Consider the following 24,839-nt stretch of genomic DNA (forward strand, 5'->3'; position numbering starts at 1 on the left):
ATGCTGCTCTGTTCTTGCTATATTCAAACTCTGATAGGCTTGTCAACATATTTTATCATTTAAATCTTTTTTGCTATGAAGGTCTGTGAGAGAACATACTGTTACAGTTTTTGAAGCAAGGATAAAAGCCTAGCGCATCAAGGCAGTGTCAGAGCTAAATGACTCTGAAAAGGAATGAAGAAACTGACTCACTCAGCTTTCTTCTCCACACGCTGGATTACAGATGGCTGCTGAGCAGAACTCGAAGGAAATTTTTAAAATATCGATCAGATATAGATCAATGACATCCCATAAGCAAAAACTGGGTACATATAAAGTAGCAACTTCAATGTTCACATGCTGGCTGAAAGCCTTTGTCTGCATTTTTAATAGTCTCAGATAAATGAGGCTGACAGTTTTAGCCTACGCTTAACTGCAAACACAAAAGATTAGGCATAAATATGCAGTGTCTGGAAGATAAAAAGAACAGTACCGATATATTTAAGAAAGCAAACGTTTACATGCTAGATACAGTATAGTTACAGTACATTACATGGAGAACATATGAGCTGCCTTGCCAATTTCAGACAGGATATAAATAGCGTTTTAGATGCTGGTAAAATTGTAAGTGCATACATATCAGTCCACTTTACAGTGGTCCCTCTGCTGGCATTCAGTATCATCATCTCCAGTGACTGCTACCATCGTGAGCTTTCCTATACCCAGTCATGGCAGATTTTTGGTTCACAGTCTGGCCACTGTGAACACATTTGCATTATTAAGCATTCATATCTGTCACAGCTATGCTTTCTCGCTTCTGTGCTTGCTCTTGCCTTGTCTAGCCTACTTCTGGCTTCATCTGCTCCATTCCTGGTATTCTGTCCTCTCCTTAGAAACCCATTCATGGCCCACTTTGTTAAATATCCATTTGAATACTAGCTCAAATGAACTCAATCACCATCTTTATTGACCAATATTGCTATTACTGAACACTATGCACCAGCACATTTGGAAATCAGAGCTTTCCTTTTACACCATCTGATGTAGTTTTCTCTCTCACTTATGGCCACACCATTCCACAGTTCAAATATATTACGCTGTTTTTGTAAACTCGAATTGTACTTCATAAGGTTTTGAAATTCCAGATTTTACGTTTAAGTTCCCAAAGGGTGACATACATGCTGTAAGATTTTAATGAGCATTTCGTCAAACTATGCACAAAACATAGACTGAATCATCATTAGCTGTTTTTCCAGCAGCATAAACCTATACGATCAATATATTTCCTGAATTTGTTCAAAGGCAAATTGCAATGATTCTTTTGCTTCAAGTCATACCCAAACACTTTGATGCTTCCTCAAGTATGATAAATTAAACCCTTTTTGAAGCTTCTGAATACTACATGACATATCTATGCATCATGATGAAATGACCCCATCATTACACTACAGCTCTGAGATTTGACATCCATTCATCACATCTCTTTCTTTCATCATAATGGTGAACTCTAGATGTATACTCATTTGTAAAGTTTTGTATCATTCTTTTCTTTACTGCAAGCAGAAGGCATTGCATCCTCGAAAGAATTAGGAGCAGCAACAACACAAACATAATCAATACTTCTGAAGAAGCCTTTTAATCAGAACTTCAGTACCACACATTCTGATTTTTAAGAAGACCACAGAACAGTTCTCATCTAAATGGGGGAAAAGTATGACTGCTTGTATAATCTCCTCCCTCGCAGGTACCTGCCATGGGCTAAACTTTCCACTTCTCTCAGTGGTATTCCCTTTAAAAGCAGTGCCATAAACTTAGAAATTCCCTAAATTTATCTTGATTTCAAAAAATATCAAGCAAACATAAATAGCCATATGCTAAAATTATAGATGTGATAAGTGCATATTTCCTTATAACCTGGCTGGGAATAAATAAATAAGTAAATAAAACTGGGACAGGACATTTCAGAACTGAGAAGCTGTATTTGCAATGGACTCCTTTTAAGTGACCATAGGCTGATGTCTTTACGTTCTTTGTACAACTGCTTCTACTGTGCAGCAAGCATTAGACAGCCAATAAAAACTCAGTTAAAAACACAAGCTATTTTTGAATATGCCATAAGTAACTATACTTAATTAACAAAAACATAATATTATGCTTAATGGTCTGGCTACAGAGACTGTTCAGAAATTCAGTTATCTGGGATCAAATATATCCAATCAGAATCTGTCCAATAGAAACCATAAGATTTTGAACAACAGTTGGTTCAGTCACAGCTTTGCTTATATCAGCCGGAAAAAAAACATTTCACCTCAAACAGTAGAAAGATTTAACTGTGAAATGCTTAATTTTTTGCTGTAGCAATTTATGAATGCGAATCCCGAGTAATTATTGATAGTGACAGGAAAAAAAATGGCATTTTTTGAGTGTGGTGCAAGTAAAGGTTCTTATTTATCTCTTGGACAGAAAAAGAAGATAAATGCTCCTACTACAGGACAAAAGCAGACTTGGTTGTCAAAAATGAGTAGGTGTAAATGTATGTATGTTGGACACATTGGGAGTAGAGATAGAAACATCCCTGAGAATGTAATTATGGAATGACAGGTCATCATAATAGAAAACTGCAAGAAGGGAGGTGGATAGATGATTCATAGTAGATTGCCACGACTTCAGTTAGAGAATGCCCCAAACTAGTGATGGATTGAGGAGGCTTCTAAACATTCTCCTAAGATATCACCAACATGCATGTGCTAATAGATTGATTTTACCTAACTTCCAAGCAAAGGAAACAACCACAGTAGTTCTGTCAATGCAGAATTGCAAGCAAATCCACAAGTAAATACTTTTTTTTTTTTACACTGGTTTATCAATCCATGTTACTTCTGCCTTCATACCACAGAGTCTAGCGGCAAGAAAAACAACTCCATCTGAACATGATTCCAGAGGACATCTTTCAGACACTACAGGAAAAAAAGTGCCCTTAAGAAAAAAAGAGCAAAAATCCATTTAGACAGATTATGGCTAGGAAATCACTTTCAAAGGAGAACATCATCCACCTGGTATGTGACCCTTCCCTAATTAACAACGGTGGTATTCAATGAGTTGTCTGTGAAGTGGGGGATTCTCTTTCCCAAGGAAGCTCTTTCTTTCTCCAGCTGATTTTCTTCATGAGATAACATGCAAAAATTTTTCTTCTCTAGAGATTTATGAATTTTGCTTTGAACAAAACAACTTGCTTCCAAAGCCGTATTTGTTGCATTTATCACATGAAGATGGGAGACTTTTCCTCCTAGCTTTGTCCCCATTCTCAGGACAAAATCCCCCAGTGCTGCATTGGCCTCCAGCACAAGAAAGACACAGAGTTGTTACAAAAGTGTTACAGAAGTCCAAAGGAACGCCACAATGAATGTCAGAAGGCTGGAGCACCTCTCTTTTGAAGAAAAGCTGAGAGAGCTGGGCTTGTTCACCCTGAAAAACGCCCTGGGAGACCTCATTGTGGCCTTCCAGTACTTAACAGGAGGGACAAAGACTTTACAGAGGCAGACAGTAATTACGAGGACAAGGGGGAATGCTTTTAAACCAAAAGAGGAGAAACTCAGGTTAAACATTAGGAAGAAATTAATTACTCAGAGAGTGGTGAGGCACTGTAACAAGTTGCCCAGAGAAGCTGCGGATGCCCCATCCCTGGAGGCCTTCAAGGCCTGGTTGAATGGGGCCCTGGGCAGCCTCATCCAGCGGGTGGCAGCCCTGCCCATGGTAGGGGCCTGGAACTGGGTGGGCTGCAAGGTCCCTTCCAACTCAAGCCATTGTGTGATTCCGTGATTTCTCAGTGAGAGTAACTTCACTGTGAACACCCACTGGAATGGGATACATTTTGGAGCACTTTTACTACAGCAATCCACATTGCTAGGAAACCCACCTTTAACTCAGCTGAGCGTAACCCCCATTCTCAATTTACAGAAGCTGTATATAACATCATTATATAAAAACAGGTACTTAAAACAATTAGATACTTTTATGCAAGATATGCTATGCTGCAAAATGTAATTACAAACATCAAGCATTTCTCTGAAGACCTAATGCAGCAAACTTACAAATCATAATTATAACTGGAAGAACTGTGTGCAACTCCATATCTGAAAGAATAAACTGACAGACAAAAGGTAAGGGAGATCAGAAACATGGTCTAATATCAAAGTCAAAAAGCTGAAAGAAAAACTTGTGCAAAGCTGAGGGAAAAAAAAAAGATTTTCCAGGGTTTGAATTCAATTGAGTTCAGAGGAACTTGTCTGTCATGGGAGAAAAAAAAAAGTGCATTATTGAAAAAAACAAAAAAGCTTTTCATAAAAACAAACAAACAAAACCTTCATAACTACAAAGCAATCTGCTACATGTTGTAAACTGGCTAAATGCTAGAGCTGAAAACAAGTAATGATGCTTTTTTTCATTTTGACCTATTTGTTTGTTACTTAAAAATTCAGCAGTGAAGGTCCACACTTCACCTTTGCAGAAGTTCTGCAAAGCAAGACCTTTCAAGAGCACAGCTATTATTAGGAAGACAAGTGCTTTGCTAACCCACCAGATAGAATTTCTTACTTGTTTGCAAAGCTGACTGACTGATATGACTTATTCTGCAGTGTCTTGATAGGACTGCCTTGTTCTCGATCATTAGCACTATCTGCGCCTACTGTACTAACAAAGACCTGAGAACAACCATTAAGCTGTTACTGGAAACAAGGGCACACTGCCTAATTTAACAAGAGTTAAGGAATTCCCTGCGCTCAATCAGTCCATACTCTTCTGTTACACTTGAAAGCTGGGCTTTTTTGTTCTGAGAATCTTGTGCTGCATTATTCCCCCTACCAGAAAAAAAAAACCTTTTTTTTTCCTGTTACTTTCCTATACATGACACAGACAAAGAAGTAGAACAAATATGCCTCAAGTGTACGTAGCATCCTTTGTCTTAGTCTGCCTAAAAAATATATTTTAGATTACCATTACAAGTGTATTTAAAAAATAAAAAAATAAAAATTGAACTAAATATATTCCAGAAAAAAAAAATTAAAAAAAAAAGGTGGAGGAGAGATTAAAAGTCAGTAAATTCCAATAGAAATTTTGCCAGGTAGGGAGTCAGTATAATTTGAGGACTAGGTCTTATTATTAGACAGAGCCATCCATTAAAGCCCAAGGGATCATGTGAACCTGGCTACAGCTGTAAAAGCAGCGGAGTCCAAGTCAGATCTGAGCTGCACGCTGAAATTAGAAGGGTGAAGGTCAAATAAGCAAAGGCAACAAACCAGACACTACCAGCTGCAATCATACCTGCAAGCAGATTTCAGGATTGTTCACTAAGATTACGAGTACCTCAGGTCAGATTATCTGAAGTCTTTATGTTTGCACATTCGGAAAACTAAATGCATGTATTCAGACTAATAGGCAATTAAGTGTTCATAACTCCCTTAATTGGGTCTGGTATCAGAACCACACATTTGTTTTTGCCCTTTAGAATTTCAGATGGTGCAGAAGTATGTACCCTGCTGATTCTCCTCTGTGGAGACAGGCCACTGCCTGATCAGACTGTGATTACAGAACTTGCACCTACTCCTCTCAACAACTTAGCTGATCACAATTTGCCTAAGATTCATTTCCAAACAGTGTGACAGTGTAACACCAGTACACCGGCAAAACACTCCTGCTGTGGACTACAGTACGCCAGCAAGTTGTGCTTTGTGTGGATACCAGAAACTACAGACAGAGAGAGAGGCAAATCTTACCAGGAATACAACGACCTACTGCAGAGCTTCACCTGTGTTTAGTGGCTAAGGACAACTCCGATGCTGAAGGATGGCCAAACTTCTCATTCTGCTGGCTAATTGTGTCTGTAAAAGCTGAAATCTATTGTAAACCTCTTCTGGAATACTCAGCTTTCTACCAATGTGTTCTAGGCCTTTTTCTTTGTTGTAGTCCACATACAAAATCCTGAGAATTATGAATCCTTAGTGATTACTGTGGAGTAATGTTCAACTTCACTTTTTATCTGAAGCTGCAAAAAGATGCAGAGATCTTGGTCCACACAGTGAAGTGTTCAGCCACATCAACAGCTTGCTCAAGATAAAATTTTAATTAAACAAGCAAACCTTAGCTCTGACTGAAACCTTTTAACTGTCACATCTAACTACATATTAGTTAGAGTATGCATACCTTACAATAAGAGTTTAGCTTATTCTTTGGTGGAAAACAAAACTGATAGAACTGCACACTTGAGCTCTGCACTGCACTTGTTCTTAACTTAGACAGAAAGCAACATGTGGGACAGAAGCTCTTTCATTTTTTTTTTTCCTTACCATACCTGCTGTATAAATGATTCTAGGTAGAGCTGGTGCCAGTTTGTAAAAAACCTTCAACTACAAGATGTTATGACACTAGGTCATGCGACTATTTACATAAAATGCAGATTTTCAAGAATACACCAATACTTTTAAGCATTTTAAAAGGGGAACTTCAGAGAAATTTCAAGATTATCACACCCACGTGACTTCAATTCTGCCCAACAAAGAAATCTGCATAGCATCTTCCAAGATTTATACTAAGGTCATAAAGAAAATTACAAAGGGTCACTTCAAATTTATTTCTTGTATTATTTTTAGTAACTTCCATTCTCTCTATTTCTATTTAAATTGCAGACAGCTCATACAGGTTCTTGATATATGCTTCTCTTTTTAAGGAACAAAATAATCTTCCAGAATTTGTTTCTGATTTATTGTGTTAATATAAGTATATTAAAAATGAGGAATCTACATCAAATTGCTTGTATTCATCATTTGTTGTAGGAAGCAAAGTATCTAATGTAAGGATTAAAAAAGAAAAGTTCCTTGAAAGTATAATAGCTCTGGCAATATGTATTTTTGCAGGCTTTTGACAGGTTGATAGCTAGTCTGAGTCCTGCTTCCAAAAATCTAATCTAAACAGCACTGAGATTTAGGAGGAAATATTAAATAGAATCATAGAATTGCTCAGGTTGGAAAAGACCTTAAAGATCATAAAGTCCAACCATAACCTAACCAGACTATCTCCTAAGAGTACTAAGCCAGTGGTACAAGGCAGACAACAGCACTAAGCCCCACCTCTAACATCACATTGCCTCAAGAAATTTCTACCATCTCAGTTTTTGAATATTTGACCTTGCAACTTTAAAACATATTACTATACTTTCAGATGTCAGAAGAATACAAACACAAATAATCAGTTGTGAGTAACTGGAGCAAATTCAACTACTATATAGATCTTTATTATATGAACACAGTCTCTTGTAGCAGCAACTGATTCTCTCCATTTTAGAATGATAAATGAGGCATACTTTGCCAGCAATTTCACTTAGCAGAAGGGGATTCCAGTTCATTTCAAAGCCCAGAAGAGCTACAAAATATTCCATCTTCGCTCTCCTACTTCTTTAGGCCTACTAAAGTTTACCCTTGTCTCATTTTAACCATGAGTGCAGAAATCTCTTTTAATCCAACTTCCACCATAGAGTCATTCTAATTCTCTTGCCCAAGCATTCCAGAATGTAGTCAGATAAGGATATTTACGTGTTCTCCAATTCACTGTATAAGATTTCATTGTATCTATAAAACAGAAGGGGAAGGCTCTCAGCCTATTGCCTACTCTTCCTCTCAATAACATGAAGTCCTTGGTTACCAGGGGCAAGTTCTGTTGTTAGAAGCCCTGGACAACATCACAGACAGGGTAATTTTACCACCATTTTTCAACCTGCAGTTCTTCTATAAAAGGCCCTAATTCCAGCAATACTTTAAGACTTGAGAGAATCTATTTTTAATTCCTTTTTTTTAAAAAAAAGAAATTAATGAAGTCTTTCTCCTTTCCTTACATTCTGGAAAAAAAAAAAATTCTGAAAAAAATAGTTGACTTTTTATCATTTTATGTTTTAAAATCAGTACCACTTCCTTAAAATTGTCTTCTGTACCCCACTCTTATGTCACTTGTCTATTGTGAATTCCCCAATCCAAGTTAAACCTGGAGAGAACCTTATTCTTTTTAAACCAAGGACACAGAACCAGATATAAGTCCCTTGCCTGGCACCACTCTAGATTCCAAAAGCATTACATCCCTTAAGCATTTCCTACAGCTCTCAGCCATTTTCACTGCCATCCTTCAGAGCAGGTTTCTGTAGGCTGCAGGCACCCAAAGCTTTCAGTTCAATTCAGGAAGATGCTGCAGGGAAACAGAGCACAGGTCTAGAAAGAAAAATTCCTGCTCACACGATCAGTCCAGAAGTAGCTGAGACCTCCTCATTCTCCCGCCATTCCTCATAATCTGGTGTAGGACCCTTCCCTCCGAGCATCAGGTTCACCTCCCCTCTGTTCCACACAGCCAGCTCCTCGTGCCCTCCAGCCACACACATCCCTGCAGACCTCTGCAGAAAGTTCATCAGCTAACTGCAAACAAGACACTTTTAGCTGGTATTGTAACCATAAATTATCAGCAGAATGCAGGACGAGCAAACGCATGGTACTTCTTGGACACCTGTACTTGGACACACGTGGCATAAAACAGGCCCAAAAGGGGATGGATGGATCCCACTTTGTCAGTGACTTTCCAGACATATCGGAAAGCAAAAGGAATATGGCAGTACAAAGACATTTCACTAGGGAAGGAATCCCTGAGGGTAGTGGTAAGGCCTCCTCGATCTGCACCCTCCAAGCTTCTGCTGAAGGTTTACGTGGAAATCCAAATGTGAGACACTCATCTGCCATCAACCAAGGCCAAACACCTAGATGTTGGCACATAGACATAAACCTGGCTGGAGAAAGGCCATTCCCCGCCACAGTGCCACCATACATCGCTTCCCCCATTTGACCATTTACCACGCAGGTCAGCCGCGGCCGCCGTCCCCGCTTCGGAACCGAGAGCCGAGGGAAACGCGGGCCGAGCGGCGCCCGAAGCACAGTCACCGACACATCTCCGCTCGGCAGCCGGCGACGGCCGGCCCCGCCCGCGAGAGGCCGCGGCCCCTCGGCCCTCAGCCTTCGGCCCGCTCCCTCGGCTCGTGGCGCTCAGTCGCTTTTGGCGCCGAGCGTGAAGTGGCGCCAAGGCGGCCGCGCCCCGCACCGTGCCCCGCGGGCGGCTCCGCGACTTACGGCCGGCCTCATCCCGCCTCGGGGCCGGAGGCGTCCCGCCTGGGCGGCGCTGCGGCTCCAGGCCCGGGCGGAGGAAGGGAGGAGAGAACGAGGGGGCGGCGCGGCGCGGAGCCTCCTCCCGGCTGTTCTTCCCCGGCCGGACGGAGAGCGGCACTGTGTCCCCGCGGCGCGCGCTCGGCGGAGCCTCCCCCTCTCCGCTGCCGCCGCCACCGAGCAGCTCCCCCTCCCCCTTCCGAGCAGAGCCGCCGCACCGCCGCGCAGGGAGGAGGCGGCGGGAGCGGGCGGGCAGCGGCCGGCGGGGCGGCGGCGGAGCAGCGAGGAGCGGCCGGCGCGGAGGCCGCTCCATGCTGCACCTTCCGGAGCTGCGTGAGGTAAAGGCGGCTCCGCGTCCCGCGTCCCTCCCTCCCCGCGCCCCCTCCTCCTCCTTCTTCTCCTCGTCCTCCTCCCCGCGGCCGGGGGCGGCCGTGCTCTGGGCCGGCCCGGGGGGGGGGCTCTTTGTGGGCCCCGCGGCGGCGCACGGTGAGGGGCGGCGGGGCGCGGCGGGGCCGGGGGGGGCCGGGCCGGGCCGTGAAGTTGCGGGAACAAACGGAAAGTGGCGAGCGGCCCGGCCCCCGCCCCGAGGGGGGCTCCCACGGCCCGGGGGGGGCCGGGCGAGGGGCCGGGGCCGGGCGGGGGGGTTTTGTTTGCGATCGCCGCCGCCGCCTCTCTCCCTCCCCCCCCCCTCCTCTCCCGTCGGTTCCTCTGCCTCCCGATAGTTTTGAGGCCTAACTGTTTAGGCCTCGGCTCCCGGCTCCGCGCCGCCGTGCCGGCTCCTCGGCGCCCCGCGTGCCGGGCATCGCGGCCCCGCGCCCCGCCTCGGCCGCCCGCCGTCCCCGGGGACCGGGGCGTCCTTCGATCGGGGCCGAAATTTCATTGTAAAATCGGCGGCTTCCAACTATCGGTGTCGGGCTGGAGCGGCCCCGCGATGAAAGGAGGAGGCGGCGGGGAGCGGAGGGGCCGGGGCGGCGGGGCGACGGGTCCGGCCCCGGGACGGCGGGATGCGGCCGGGCGGCGGCGGGGGCTCGGGCGGCGCGGCGGGGGCCGGGGCCTTCTGCGAATTGAGGGTTCGAAATGGAAAAAGAGGGTTAGAAAGTCGGTGCCATTCCGCTGAACTTTTGTTTTCTGACCGATAGAGGCCGGTAGAGGACTGTGCGGAAGGAAAGTTTCTGAGCGGCGGCGCCAGGATGGACTTCCCGGCCGCCCAACCGAAACCCGCCGCCGATGGTAAAATCATCTACTACCCGCCCGGAGTGAAGGAGATCACCGACAAAATAACCAACGATGAGGTGGTGAAACGGTTAAAGGTAGGCCATCCCGGACCCTCTTCCTGCAAGTTTTGCTTCTCGCAGTAAATGTGTCATCACAGGACTGTCGAGTTCTCCTGTCAGAACTGAAATGTCTCCTCACCCACAGACGTTCATAAGAATGCAGATTCCTTGCTCGTCTCTAAAAGAGGAGGAATTGATTTTTAGTTCTTGACTGTCCTCATGTGTTCTCTCAAAGCTGGAGTCAGTACAAAGAACTGCTGATTTGTACATGAAATGCATCCACTGTGTTGGAGGGGGTTCTGAAGTGGGGTCATAATTACTAATTTCAGGATGTATTGCCAAACTATTTCTTGATAAGCTAGGAGGTATCCCTGGGTTCCAGCAGAGTGAGATTTAGCAGAGTGGGGAAAATGACCAGGTCTAGTTTAGGGTATTCTGGACCAAAAAGACAGCACTGCTTAGAACCAGCAAAGATGAATTTCTGGAATTCATAGGTGGAGCCTTGTAATTGTTTTCGATGTAAAAATCAATCAGATTTTGGAGTTTAATACAAGTCACGTGTCTGATGCTTAGCAAAGTTGCTAAATTTTCATAAACAAAAGGGATCATTGCTGTAAACACATGATTTTTTTCTTGTTTGACAGCATCCTGGAGGACTGTGAGGTTTATGGCTGCTTTATTTTTTTAATCTCTCTTTCCTTTAGATACATGAAATACTATGATACAGTAGTATTATTTCTCAACTCTGTGCCAAAAACAGAGAAGAAGATTAAGCGCTGACCAAATATTAGCACAGGTCATTTGTTAGCACCATGGTCTTTGGACCAGAATGTTGTCGTAATCTAGGATTTGGGCCTGTGCCCAGGGTGGAGATGTGGTAATGATTTTTTTGAGATCAGAAATATTCTCTTATCTGATGATGTGTTTCCCATCACAGTCTTGTCTCCACAAAGATGGAAAGATAGAAATTGTGGTCTCACCCAGTTGCTCAGCACAGTGAAAAATGTCTTAATTATAAATGTGAAGAAACTGTAGGCATCGTCCTGTGCTCCCAAAGCAACAAGGCTCATGTCTGTGTCTTGTTTCTGTGGAAATTGACCTTGTTCAATTACAGATTGGAAATTTGTTTGCTGAATGCAAGAGTCTAACCTGGTATTTTCAAAACCGCAGTGGCCTATTGTTACAAAAGAACCTAGAGCTTTGGTTGGACAGAGACCTTGAATCACAGAGTGTGCAGAATGAGGAGGAGTGTGGTTTTGAAACCTTTGTGGTAAATGGGTATTCTTATTATTCCAATTGGAGGACTTGCATTGGTGAGCCATGCCATCCTACATAACAGAAATAGTAGGATTTCCAAGACATACACATGTGTATCATTGAATTCCCTTGTTTGTGTGTTGTATGTGACTTTCAGGCTAAGAGAAGGTGTTCTTTCCTCATTTTTTATCAAGTACTGTTAAGAAATTGGGCTGTAGACTAATTGTAAATGGGAGGAAATAGTTTGGTTGTGGCTCCATTCTTGCCTAAGCAACAGAGAAAGATTTTTCTTGTATTGGTATTGCTTAATCTGAGTTTGGAAATTTTTTTCATCTGTTGTTCACTTTCCCAAAACATCAAGAAAATTGGAAGAAGTATAGAACCTTTTAGAACTAACCCAGCAAATATTCTTTCTTTGTTTTTGCTTAAAAGCAAGCATTAATCTTTGCATATGAAATCCATGTTTCTTTATATCAACTTGGTTTTTTATAGAAAGAAAATCACATTGGCATGTGGAATGTAATACAGTACTTAGACAGAAATGCACATGAAAGTTTTGTTCAGTTTAAAGATAACTTTCCAGAGCTTTAAATATTGATAAAAGCCAGCTTGAGCAAAATGTACAGGCATGTTTTGATCCTTGCAGCTGTAGGGTTTTTGACTTGGCCATGTATCACCTAAAGATGCTCTGTGTGTATTTTTTATGTATCTTGGTGCTCTGATAGCCACCGTTCTTGGTGCAAGCACATTTTTATTCTCTGACTTACTAAAAGCACAGTCAACTTAATTGGCTGCAAATTTGTGTTGATATTAGCAACTTTTGTGATATCACATCTGTATTTTTGTGTCCAGGCTTCTACTCATAATGAAGGCTTTTCTTATTATTGGAACTTGAGACGTTCTGGGCACCTGTCCCAGAGTGCCTGAGCAGCAGCTTTTGTGCCAAGGACTTCTAAAAAGAGTGTTTTTCTATCCTTTCTCTCCTGCTTCGGGCTGTGGGTAATAAAATGTAGGCCAGATTCATTTGCAGTGTTTTGATAGATACGTATGCTAACATTAGCACTGCCCCAAAGATGGAGGTATCAAGAACTTCCAAGTCAGCGTGTGCCTTCTGAGCGGTGCCGAAAGGAGAAGCCTCTGCATTGCGTGTGTGTGTTGCACAAAGCACCAGGAGCTCAGGCACTTAATGGTGTCAAAAATGTTTTTTAGTATGTTAGGTTACGCTGATGGTTCAGTGCCTCCTTGGAGTAGGATGTACGCTGTGTGTCATTTCAGCCATTAAAGAAGCGATTCCCACAATACTGTGTTATGGCTGGGGACAAATGGCCTGAGCTTAATTGAATCTATTAAATGGACAAATGAGGCAGCTCCCAAGTAACAGTTTTGAAACTTCCTGCAAAGTAGCTACAGAAAATTTGGGGGGAGATAATATTGCTCTTTACAGTGCACCAATTCATTATATAGCAGTTGGTCTCAGAGCTATAAATCAAATGTTTGTCACGTTAGTAAGGTTTGTAGGGAGAGATAGCATCTTTTATTTAACGGAATGATATAAGTGGAAAGTAAATAATTCAAGTCACCCAAGTCTTTCTTCAGGTCTATAATGAAACCAGCAACTCAGAACCAGTTGGGAACAGTTGCTATTGCTGTTACGTTTTTTCCTTTAAGGTAGTTTAAGGAAGCCTGAGGCACTCAGCATCTGTCCTGCAAAACTTCTCAATGACCTCAAAATTAAAACAAATAGTAATAATTGACTGCTGAACATTTTCAAGATGGAATGTATTTTACTGCCTTGTCAAACTTGTATAGAACTTGTATACTATTGTCAGTAAAATATCAAATTTCTTTGATCACAAGAGAATATTTTCATGTGATTTATATGTAACCGTGTCATCATTAGGAGTAGGATTAGTAGTAGTGTAATTGATTGTCACAGTTACTTAAAATAACCATAGCAGTCCAAAATGCAGGGAGTTTCTCACAGCCGTTAAAGGTGAAGTGAGAGCTGCCGTTGAAGGATGTCTGTCTCTGCTGCCAGTCTTCCTACCTGTGTTCTCTGTCTTCTCAACAAGTGTTTTGTTTTGCCTCATGGTAAAACTGATGGGTAAACAGATCTGGGTTAAAACTTAGGAGAAAACAAATTACTGCGTCGATTTTAGCCCAGATCATTTTCTTGCCTAGTTTTTCAGTAGAAGAACTGATGTGTGATGTACAAATTCAGTTTAGGTTTGTATTGATACTTACACAATTTGATAAGTGTTTGAGGGACATGTAGGAAAAAGGAAAGTGTCTGTAGTGCAGTGGTTGGCTTTACATCTAAGTATCAGTCTAAGCAATCCTAACTCATAAAATATGTACAAAGTGCATTTAATAGGCACTGAAATACAGAAGTACAAAAACAGTTTCTGAAACTTTAAGAAAGAATGGAGTGAGATATATTTCGGCGTAGAGATTTTTAACAAAGCTTTAAGGCAGTGTAAATAAAGTTTTAATGAAATGAGCGTTCTGTGGGTGAGAATTTGTTGAGGATTATGCAGTCCTTTGTCATAGTTGGGGTTAGCATTCTGGTTTTTGTTCTGGTTTTCTGGATGGGGGGAGTAGGTCTTCCCGTAGTTCACAGTGAGTCCAGCAGTCTTGTCACTTTCTCATGGTAACAGTCCAGCAAGGTGTTTTCTGTGAGATTCTTTTTATCTCTCTCTCCTCCAGTTCCCCCCTCTGCTGCCCCACCCTGAGGCCCAGTGTGTGATCATCTGGATTAGTATTCCTGGTGTGCCCTGCAGACTTCCTTATCTCGTCCCTTGGCATTTCTAAATTAGCTGGTATAAACAAGCACTCCCTATCCTTCCCATTGTCTTTCTGTATGTTCCTCAGGTTAATAGATGTTGTCTTCTTTGTAGTTGAGCTTGTTGTGTTTTTATCTCTGGAAGATTATCCTCACATCACTAGAAATTGTTAATGCTAATAAATAATGCTAATTATTATGTGTGGATTTTTTTCCCCTCTTTTAATGTTTGGATTAAGCTGGAGATCTGTGAGGATAAAAAAAATAATCTCTTTACTCACCTAATATTTCTTTATATGGCCTTTGGGATTGTGTGGTACGCTGGGTGGAACTTGGATGTGCATGTGTTGCTATTTTGAAGGAAACTAAAAAATAAAACCTAGAATATCATCTGAGAGTAGAGAACCTGTTTTCTGTTGTCATACGCTGGGATCTGATATGTTTGAGGGGGGGAAAAAGATCCATATTAGATCCTTATTAGTATGTCGGATTGCGTTAACTAACAAATACTGTTTGCCAGTAAGAGATGACATGCATGTTCTCGTGGCTTAGACCTCTGACTTGCATGTCCATATGTGCTTAAATGTGAGAACTGTAAGTAGCTCTGTAGAGGTTGCATTGCCAGGTTGCAAAATGATCCACAGATAATTATTCTAACACTTCTTAAACTTCCATTAATTGTATTTAACTGCAGACTGCAGTTAGCAATGTTCTTGAGCTATTGCTGGCTGCAGAAGCCTAAAGCCAAATTTCTAATTTGAATTTGCTCATAGTTTAATCTTTTTAATTAGTTTGACTCTTGCAACAATCAAGTTTTTCATTAACTAGGACAGGCCACCAGTCAGAAGAAGAAATCTTATACTGATCTTTTTTTTCTTCTTTTCTCCAATGAAGTCATAGCTCTTTTCTTTGTAAATGCCCCAATTTTCTCAATCCTTGGAGGAATAGACCATGTAGGTTCACCTGGATGTTACTTTATTTCAAATTGATTGATGATTAAATCCTTTTCAAAGATAATTTTCTTATGTTACAACTACACCAGTAATCAATGGCAGCTACGTGTATATAATATTATTTGGATGATATCCTGGTAATAAAAATATAAATGCATTGCAAGAGAAAAGTAGTCCTGGTTGGGAGATGGAGGGAGGGGTGGAAAGTGAAGTTTGCTGAATTAAGTGTGATAAGATCTGGAAACATGGGTACTGGAATGGGCTGCCCCGGGAGGTGGTGGACGAGATAAGGTGTTAAGGAATGTTTGGATGTTGTGTTGAGGGACGTGGTTTGGTGAGAGCTGTTGGTGATCAGTGGATGGTTGGACTCGATGTTGCAGGTCTTTTCTAACCTTGAAGATTCTGTGATTCTATAATCCGATGATGAACCACTGAAATGGACAGACTAGGCCAGAAGTCTTTCTGTCCTTGTTTATTCTAATCAAAACCTCAAAGGATTATTAATACTATTGTGCTTAGTGGTTTGTTGTTGTTCTTTGGTGAGGGGTTGATACAAACCTTAGTTTAAGAGATGGAGAATTGAAAAGCTGCCCCTACTGGGAGGGGGCCAGGGGAACAACCACTAAGTTGGCTTCAGGGGCCTGATTTGGCAAGTCTGAGATGTAACTTCTGAAGTGACTGTGCATTTTGTTGCATTTTGCTCATTCAGACCACATGTTTCTTTGGTTTCAGTTACGCTTTGGAGTGCTTAGCTCTTCTTTGAAGCAAGCCCCCTCTTTCTGCTTAGGAACCTGGAAAATGTCACATTTTCTGGAAAAAGTTTGTTGCAGGCTGTGTAACAGGCATCTTATAGAAAGTTTGTAATAGGTGACAATATAGCAGGATCGGTTGCCCAATGAGGCCTAAAATACTTCTCTCCTGCAATATTTTTCTTCATTTATTGTCTTGCAGCTCCACTAAATAAATTCAGAAGTGGCTTCAAGGCTTTTTTTGTTTGTTTTAAATGCACATAATCACGTAGCAAATACTGTATTAACATTAGCATTGAGGAAATGGTACAGCAATGTGATATGTATAGATTTGTTTAACTTGGACAAGGGATTAATCATGGTAAAAGTATAGGAAATAATTGATGCCAGATAGTAGATTAGGAATTTCTGGTTGTGATCCCCTCTCGTGGAGAAAGAGCATTTATTTAAATTGAAAAGGTGAAACGTAAATATCGTTGAAGGTCAGCTATTTCTCAGGGTCGTACTGGAAGGTTGTGGCAGAGCAGAACTGAATTTGGTTTGCAGCAGTGCTTTAAACATGTAAGTCACTTACTTGAGGTGGGTGTGCCTGGCAGTATGTGTTTTATGGTATAAATGTGGAAAACTTCTGCTGTATTCAAACATTTTAAAGTAAGTTTGGATACAAAATCCTAGCCATATTGCTGCATTCGTACAAGGAGTTTGTGTGCATTTGTGAAACAGCAGGAGCATTAGCTGTGCTCAGGGCTATAAGCAAAGTGTTAATCTTGCAATAGGGCTATGAGATGAGAGAAGAAAAATTATCACTTGGTTTGCAGACAGTAGCGTGGAGATGATTGATAGGAAGGAAAATGAAACATTGTCTGAGGTTACTTTTATTCCCTGTCTGCTTGAATCAGTTCATGTTACTGTGTTTGCTTAATGCCAATGTGTGTCTTTTGCTACCAAAAAATTAATTAGCAGATCATTAGTTCACAATGTGTATTAGAGCCACGTACTTTAAAGGAACCAAACTTGTGTAGCTCCTATTCCACATTAAACATTCTTCGTATATGAAGTTCTTGAATGGACTGCAGTGTGTCCTTAATCACTGTTGGTACCTGGAAATGTAAAACACGTGCTTACTATGGGTCTCACTCGAAGCAGTGTGCGTTGGCCGGCTCTGCAGCTGCAGTAAACTAATGAACTGTATTCCCACTGCTGTGCTGACATCAGATTTTTGGTTGTTGCAAAGATGTCTTAAGCATGATGAAGTACTGCTAGAAGAAAAGAAAGATAGAAGGGCTACAAAGTGTGCTCCTGCTCAGAAACAAAAGGTGAGAATTTTCTCATTCCTAGATATTGTGGCATATCCTAAATGTATGTTTAATTAATGTGAGACAGATGAGACGCGCTTATCAGATAGAGGTGTCAGAACTGCAGTGGTGGGATCTGTTTTGCAGTCATGGTGGGGGAAAAGTTTCGTCAAAACTTATTGTGAAGGGCAGTCAGCCTATTTAATGTCTTATTTTTCCTTAGCCCATTTTCTTCTATCTGTTTGGCAGCGTTACTCATCTTCGTGATATTCTATTGCAATCAATAAATGCAACCTGTTACCTTTGCTGAAATGCTATCTGATGGCGTCATTGGGAGTTATAGGCCTTACAATATGTTGTGAAGGTTGTGTTTTTTAAGTACCTTTTCATAGAAATTATGACAGCCATCTTTAGGAGATTTGTCAGAAATTTCCAAGTCGTTGAAGTAGTACAAAAGTTTTATGGTGGCAAATATGTTTGTAAGCATTAAAGAGGTGCATGTTTGTTTGTTTGTTGTTTCTACTTAAAAATACCCTTTTTAATGGATGTAGGAGAAGAGAGGATTTTAAAAGGACTTTGGATAAATCAAATTTTTCTGCAGTTCTTTTCTTCTTCCCCCCCTTCCTTCTGTATCAAATGCAGCACAGTCCTTAAGAGGCTTTACTCATCAGTAGTTATGGGAGTGGTTAGTAGTGTGAACTTCAGTGTGCAGTCATTGAAGAGTTCCCTTTCGTCTACAATTGTAGTCTGTCTATCTTAGGACTTTCTGTGGAAATAACCTGTTTAACCATCAGGGAATAGCTTCAGATTTGCAGATTTACAAAATACATTTTAATACTGTACAACGTGCTGATCTTAAGGCTATTTTATTGGTATATCTGACGTGAGAGACCATTAAAATGCCAACTTCAAACTGGTGCTTCCCATGAAAATCCTGTTACTGTAGTTCTTATTGCCTGAGAATTAGCTTCACAATTGGTGAAAAAGATAAAAGCAAATAGTTGAATGTAGGAGGTGCTTAATATGAGGATGTTGTGAATTTTGAGCCTTGCAATTGGGTTGTCTGATGCTGTAGTGTGGGTGTGAAAAGAGTAAGTACTGGAATCAGTTACTGTTCCTGAAAACAAACAAATGGGAGGTGTTTGACTGTACTTCTGTAGGAAGGAAAATGCTGCCAGATTGTTCGCCTCAAGTTTTTTGTTCTGTGTTCAGGTAGATAGTGGTCAAAGTAGGGTAAGTCGCGTTACTTTAATATAGCTTTGTGTTCCTGCTCTAGAATATATGCGTGTTCTTAATTACCCAAAGTGCAGTAGCACCTGTTTATTTAGTAAGCTCATCATTGAAATTTAATCAAACCATGGTCATAATTTAGTAGGGAGTTATTTGAAATTAAATTTTAAGGAAAATGGAAATTCTTCTTGTAATTTAAAGTAATAAACCATGATGTTCAGGTACTTATCTGTCACTAGCTGTGATGCCTCCCTGTGAGCTTCAGTTCTAATGGCCTCATCAGTTTGAAAGGATGTGACTTTTCTAAAACACTTCGTTTACATGGAAAGAGGAATCATTCAGAATTATGCTTCTTTGTGCAGTGATATAATGGTATGAAAGGGTACCTGAAGGGAAGTTTTAATTCTTAAAGGTGTTCCAGCAATGAGATGAAATAGTTTTCTTTCTTTTGGTGGTGGAAACAGAATTTGGCATTCTGGGAAGAGGTGGAAAAGATTACCCTATGGGCTTTTTGTTGTATTTAAACAAGCAATTCTTCCTCAGCATTGAATTGCTGCCAAGTTAACATTCATTCACTTAAAAATTAAAGTAGAAAGAAAAGCAAGAGAATTGTGAAGGTTTTTGCTGAAAGTACATTTATTGAAATACCTCACTCAGTCATCCTCTGCAAATGTAGATGGTTAATGTCACTATTTCTGCAAAACTTCTAATCCATCTCTTATCTAAAGCTTCTCTAAAGACAGTAAAATTCCAGTGACAAGAAAATAGGTAGTTTTTGCTTCTATCTGTAAATGCTGACTAGGATGATCTGGGTCTTCTGATCTAGGAGTTGAGTTTGTGAGCCATTAGTGACATGGTTTTCTTAGAAAACATACGTGAAATATGAAGGCAGGCATAACTCTGCAGCCTGAGGAAAAATGGAAAATCAGGAAATGAGATTTCAGCTGTATTCTAGTTGAAACTGGTAATCTAGACAGCTTTGCAATGATGAGATGTTGGCTTTCAGATACAGATCTGTCTTTGTAGAATATGTACGCATTGGTACAACTGGAAGTGAGTCAGCTGTAAACCTAGTAAGTTTTAAAAATATGTTTTGAACTGGGAGTGAAAAGCAGTTTAAAGACTATGTTTGTAAACCTCAGCTGGGGAAGTGAGCACAGCACATTTTCCCAAGGCAGTCTTACACTCCCAGCCTTTATTTCCTGTAAAAGTTAAAACGCCTTCTGTCAGATAACAAAGTAGAAATGCTGCCAGTTAATTTTGTTTAATTTTGACATTTTTTACCCTGGAACTTTGTTTTGGATCTTGTGCTGGGATGTCAGAGTACACTGGCCTGAATTGGATTTGTTATGCCAATATGAAACCGTATTCATCTTCTCCATGAGTTCTGTACTGCAGTTTCTCAAACTTTTTCTGTCTCTTGAGAAATGGCACAGCAGGACTGTGCCCTAATTCACACTGTCTTAACCTTCTTCAGAATCATTCCTACTTCAATCCATACATGGGCTGTGATGAGTCTAAAAGTATAGAAACGGATTCAACTCCTATCAACGCATTGGTTAAAGGGCTGCATTGTGAAGTAGCTGCGTGTTGTTAGTAAGTTTAGTCTAAGCTGACCTGTATAGCACATATTTTAGTCTAGTTGAAAAGCAAGTTAGTTTACCTAAAAATGCAAAATGTAAGTCCTTTTGTGTATCGTGTTTTGGAAGCTTGTTGTTCTTGCAGTGCTGCACCTGAGTACCTTGAGTATTCTAAGCTGATGCTGCTACTGAAGAAAGGAGTTTTTCATCCTTAACCCTGCTGCTATTGCTATTCAGAGAGTTCCAATTCACAGTCGTTTTCCTTCTTTGAGTCAGCAGTTCTCTCAGGGTTGTAGAAGCAAATCAAGTTTGTGAAGACTAAGATGAGAAAAATGAAAAATGGAGATACGGAGTGAGGGAAGGAGTGTGGAGCAGGGGCAGTAATGAAGTTGGAAAGGATGAAGTTGCTACACCAGTTGCTGGAGGATTACTTTTAATCAAACCCTGCTGTGCTTCACTGTATTGGAGTGTGTGGACAGGCGAACAACGGAGCCAGACAAGTGCTCTTGCTTGTGGACCAACTTTTTCCCACATGCCAGTCCAGGTGTTTGTGCTTCCCTCTCCTTGTGCTGGCAGAATCCGTGTGGCATTCTTGGGGTGGTACAACTGTTACATTCAGTAACAGTTTAATCTGGGACACTGTTCATTTGGTTTGATGTTATTAGCTCAACTTAAGGATAAATTAAACGCACCCTGAGATTGGGCTGAAGCAGTCCTGCCCGCCCCTGTGGGGCTACCTTTGTCTTGTACTGACAGTAGCACTTGTGCAGCCACGTAGTGCCACTCCTCGATCCTGTGAGTGCTGATGTAGTGAAGGGATGGAACTGGCATTTTTAGATTAACTTGCACTGCAGTGAAATTGCACCCTAAGAATTTCTGCAACGCCTGCCCCCATCCTGGTTTGGTGAGACAAAATGATGTCTCTTGTTTCAGAGAGCTTCAAATTTAAATGTAAGCAGTGTGCTATATTGGAAATTCATGCTGTGTTCGTACACAGGTGTGAATTTTGCTGGTGCTGGTGGTTTTGAACTGATGTGAATGTTGTGAGATCCTGAATGAATTTTCTAATGTTCTAACAGACTGGCTGCTAGAGTAATAGATCGTACCATTCATGTTAATACATAACTGCTTTCAAAATAAATAGATTTTATGTTGGAGCTCAGAACTGGTGGGTGTCATATATAATGAGAGGTTCTTACACTTTGTCTAGGAATGTTTGGTTTTCTGCTTTCTCCCCTTATTATCTTTTTTGTTTGAACAAAAGAAATAGAATTTGAGGCTTCAGTGTTCTTCAGGCTGCCCTATGCCTGATGGCTCACAGTTCTATGCTAGTATTGTGATAAAGAGATGTGAGCCTTGATGTTTAGACTGGTCTTTTCCTGTTCTGCAGTCCACACTGTAGTCTTGTGCTGTGACTTGAACTAGAGTGTGCAGGACAGGCCATTGCTTGCAAACAGATTTGTCCTCATGCCAGCTCTTATTCTTTTTCCCCCTCCTAATGTCTGCTGCAGTTGATTGTTCTTTAAACAAAGGCTTGTGTGAACTTACATGTTCATACAGAGAAATGAATCTTCTAGATAATCATAATTTTTTAAAAAGGTACCTCCCAGCAGCTAAGCACCAGAAAGAGCTTGCTCTTTTTCCTCTGCCAAGCGTGAGCTAGTAAATACTAGAACGTTTTTCTGTCAGCCTAAAGCCACCGTTAGTAACACACCACAGGGCACGTAGGTAGACCACGGGTTTACTGTTACGCATTCATCTGTTCTGCAAATATCCATAGAAAGTAAAAACACTTCTTAAAATGGTGGCCATTTAACTTGTATTTCTTATGCTCTTAGGTTCTGAAAAGTATGCAGACTGTTTTTTTTTTAAGGATGCCTTAATTGAACAAAAAACACAGAAAAATGTCTGAGTGTAATTTTGCTTATTCTTTGATGATGCAGTGTTTGCAGAGAGCTTGCACTTCTGTGGTGCTGTATGCATTGAAAATCTGTAGTTGCCAAACTTTTTTTTTTCCCTTAGCAACGTGCGTGTAATATATGGAAACTTGTTATGAAAATAACTGCACAGGAATGTTGCCAGAAACTGTTGTATGAAGTTATATGGGTAATTTTGATTATACAATCTTCTCCTTGAAACGATTTGATTTCATCTCGTGTTCTTGAGGGAGTTTCTGGCTTGTTTTTAGTTGTTCCAATTCATATTGTTATTTAAGCTAGTCTTCTTGTCATCTTAAATTCAGAAAGCTTCACAGTAACAAAAAAGAAAAGAATGTGTGGATCTGTGTTGCATGTATCACCAGTTATTCTATCGGGGCTCCCGAATTCAGTTGTTATAAAAAATTTTGGAGAGCTTAGGTGAGTATTGATTCAAAATCTGTAATTGAATTCCTTGTCTGATTATATAGAGAAAAACTATAAGCAACTGGTACCAGTCATGAGCAGTAAATCGACTGCTCTGTGGCTTGACCAGTGCAAAGAAACTTGGATATGTTGGTAGTAGATGATAATGCTGTTGCAAAGAGAACCTGTGTAAATGTCGAACTGAGTTAGCATTGTCTTAACTTGAACTAGAATGCATGCACGGTGGTCTTAGTGAAGGTGAAGCGGGGAGGGTGTCCTGATTTTTACAGAATTGTAGGGGTTGGAAGGGACCTGTGGACATCATCAAGTCCAACCTCCCTGCTGAAGTAAAGTTCCCTGAGTAGGTCATGCAGGAGGGCATCCAGGCAGGTTTTGAGTATCCGCAGAGAAGGAGGTTCCACTCTCTCTCTGGGCGGCCTCATATAAGGCTCTGTAACCTTCACAGTGCAGAAATTATTGCTCCTGTTCATTTTTGTGGACTTCTCTGGGATTGACTACTAGGGACAACTATTTTCTTAGCCAAAATGAGTGATAAGCATTTTGTATTTTTGTCTGCCTATGTGAATATTATATATCAAATTATAATTATATGTGTTGTATATCTCTCGTATCTCACTTTGTTAAGAATCAAGTCTTTTCTGAAATCTTCCTTTTGATGTGTAAAAACAGCTCCTAAGCGAATTAAAAGCAGATGTTGTTTGATGCTGTCTTTGTCAGCCAGGTATGGATGGATGGCTATGATGTGTGTTTCCACATGGCTTTACCACATCGTAGGCTTGTGAGTGAGCAACCAGAGCTATGGCAAAAGACATAAAGATATGAAGGTGAACAAGGCAGTGGATTCAAATGGGCAGCAGGAAGCTTCTTTATGCATCCTTCGGTTGCCTTTGCTGGTTGTTTCTCTGATTATTTCTTTTATTATTATTTTTAGGGTTTTTGTTGTTGTTGTTTGTTTTGTTTGTTTGTTTGTTTAATTTTTTTTACTGTTAATCCAGTGCTGCACTCACTACTGGTGTGGAAACCACTGAGATTCACGATATGATTCAAGAAGGTAGCACCTTCTGTCCTCTGTTTGACTATGAGTTTCAGCCCTATCCCCGTTTTGATTACTAACCCTGCTCTTAACATCTGGACTGAAACTCTGCATCATGAATGTAGCTGTATTTTGGGAATACCTAATAGAAATACTGACACATTTTCTTCAATTTAACATACTTAGGCCACAATTTGCTGTCTTCTGTAGTAATTTTCAATGAAATAAATAGTCAAATATTTGGTCTCAGTACTTTTCTTGAAGGTGCTAAAAGGCTTTGTCTTAATGCCTGAGTTTTAGGCACTGGAGATTTTTCTTGATAGCTTTTCTTCCCTGCTCGTAAATCTTGGCTAACAGCACATTTACGATTTCAAATCAACTCCTGCAGGTATTAGAGACTGTTGTAAACCTCTGTAAACAATCTGTAGGCCAAAGTGCACTTGTAAATTCCTCGTTTCTTTCTATACAGATGCACTGCAAAATATTTAAACATTTAACAAAAAAAAAAAAAAACAAAAAAAAAAACACCAAGCAAACAAGACCAGCAGAGCAATACGCTGCTAAATCTTTGTAGAATGAAAAAGTGAGAAAACATGCATAGCAAGATACTACAGTCCACAGGTTTGGGATGAACTATTTCAGGATGCTGCTCACCTACATGCTGTGATCATGAGGGCAATTTAAAAAAAAAAATCAACAATAGAAGATTATACGTATAGAACATGAATTAAATTGCCAAGTTTCACACATTTTGGATTCTGAACCATAGCTAATGCAATGGAATTAAGTACTGTACATAGAATCATAGAATGGCCTGGGTTGAAAAGGACCACAATGATCATCCAGTTTCAACCCCCTGCTATGTGCAGGGTCACCAACCACAAGACCAGGCTGCCCAGAGCCACATCCAGCCTGGCCCTGAATGCCTCCAGGTATGGGGCATCCACAGCCTCCTTGGGCAACCTGTTCCCATGTGTCACACCCTCTGAGTGAAAAGCTTCCTCCTAATATCCAACCTAAACCTCCCCTGTCTCAGTTTAAAACCATTCCCCCTTGTCCTATCACTATCCACCCTCATAAACAGCTGTTCCCTCTCCTGTTTATACGCTCACTTCAAGTACTGGAAGGCCGCAATGAGGTTTCCCTGGAGCCTTCTCTT

At 41.1% G+C, this 24,839-nt stretch overlaps 2 protein-coding genes across 4 annotated transcripts in view; one reads left to right on the forward strand and one right to left on the reverse strand.

Moving 5' to 3' along the window:
• Window positions 1–9,192, reverse strand: part of N4BP2 (NEDD4 binding protein 2) — a 58,351-nt gene extending 49,159 nt beyond the window's left edge. The window contains exon 1 of the mRNA XM_048941427.1: window positions 9,132–9,192. The gene's annotated coding sequence lies outside the window, so the exon portion shown is untranslated. The remainder of the gene's footprint in view (window positions 1–9,131) is intronic.
• Window positions 9,193–9,312: 120 nt separating this feature from the next.
• The window catches only part of PDS5A (PDS5 cohesin associated factor A), a 72,189-nt gene continuing 56,662 nt past the window's right edge, over window positions 9,313–24,839 (forward strand). The window contains exons 1-2 of one of the 3 annotated variants that reach the window (XM_048942446.1): window positions 9,313–9,502; window positions 10,304–10,474. In XM_048942446.1, the coding sequence (XP_048798403.1) occupies window positions 9,476–9,502; window positions 10,304–10,474 (198 nt within the window). In that variant the 5' untranslated portion in view covers window positions 9,313–9,475. Of the gene's footprint in view, window positions 9,503–9,556; window positions 9,651–10,303; window positions 10,475–24,839 lie in introns of those variants that run through there. The other 2 variants (XM_048942444.1, XM_048942445.1) reach the window with 2 other exon arrangements.

The sequence above is a fragment of the Lagopus muta genome, chromosome 4 (genome assembly GCF_023343835.1).
Source record: "Lagopus muta isolate bLagMut1 chromosome 4, bLagMut1 primary, whole genome shotgun sequence".
In the NCBI taxonomy this organism is placed as follows: domain Eukaryota; kingdom Metazoa; phylum Chordata; class Aves; order Galliformes; family Phasianidae; genus Lagopus; species Lagopus muta.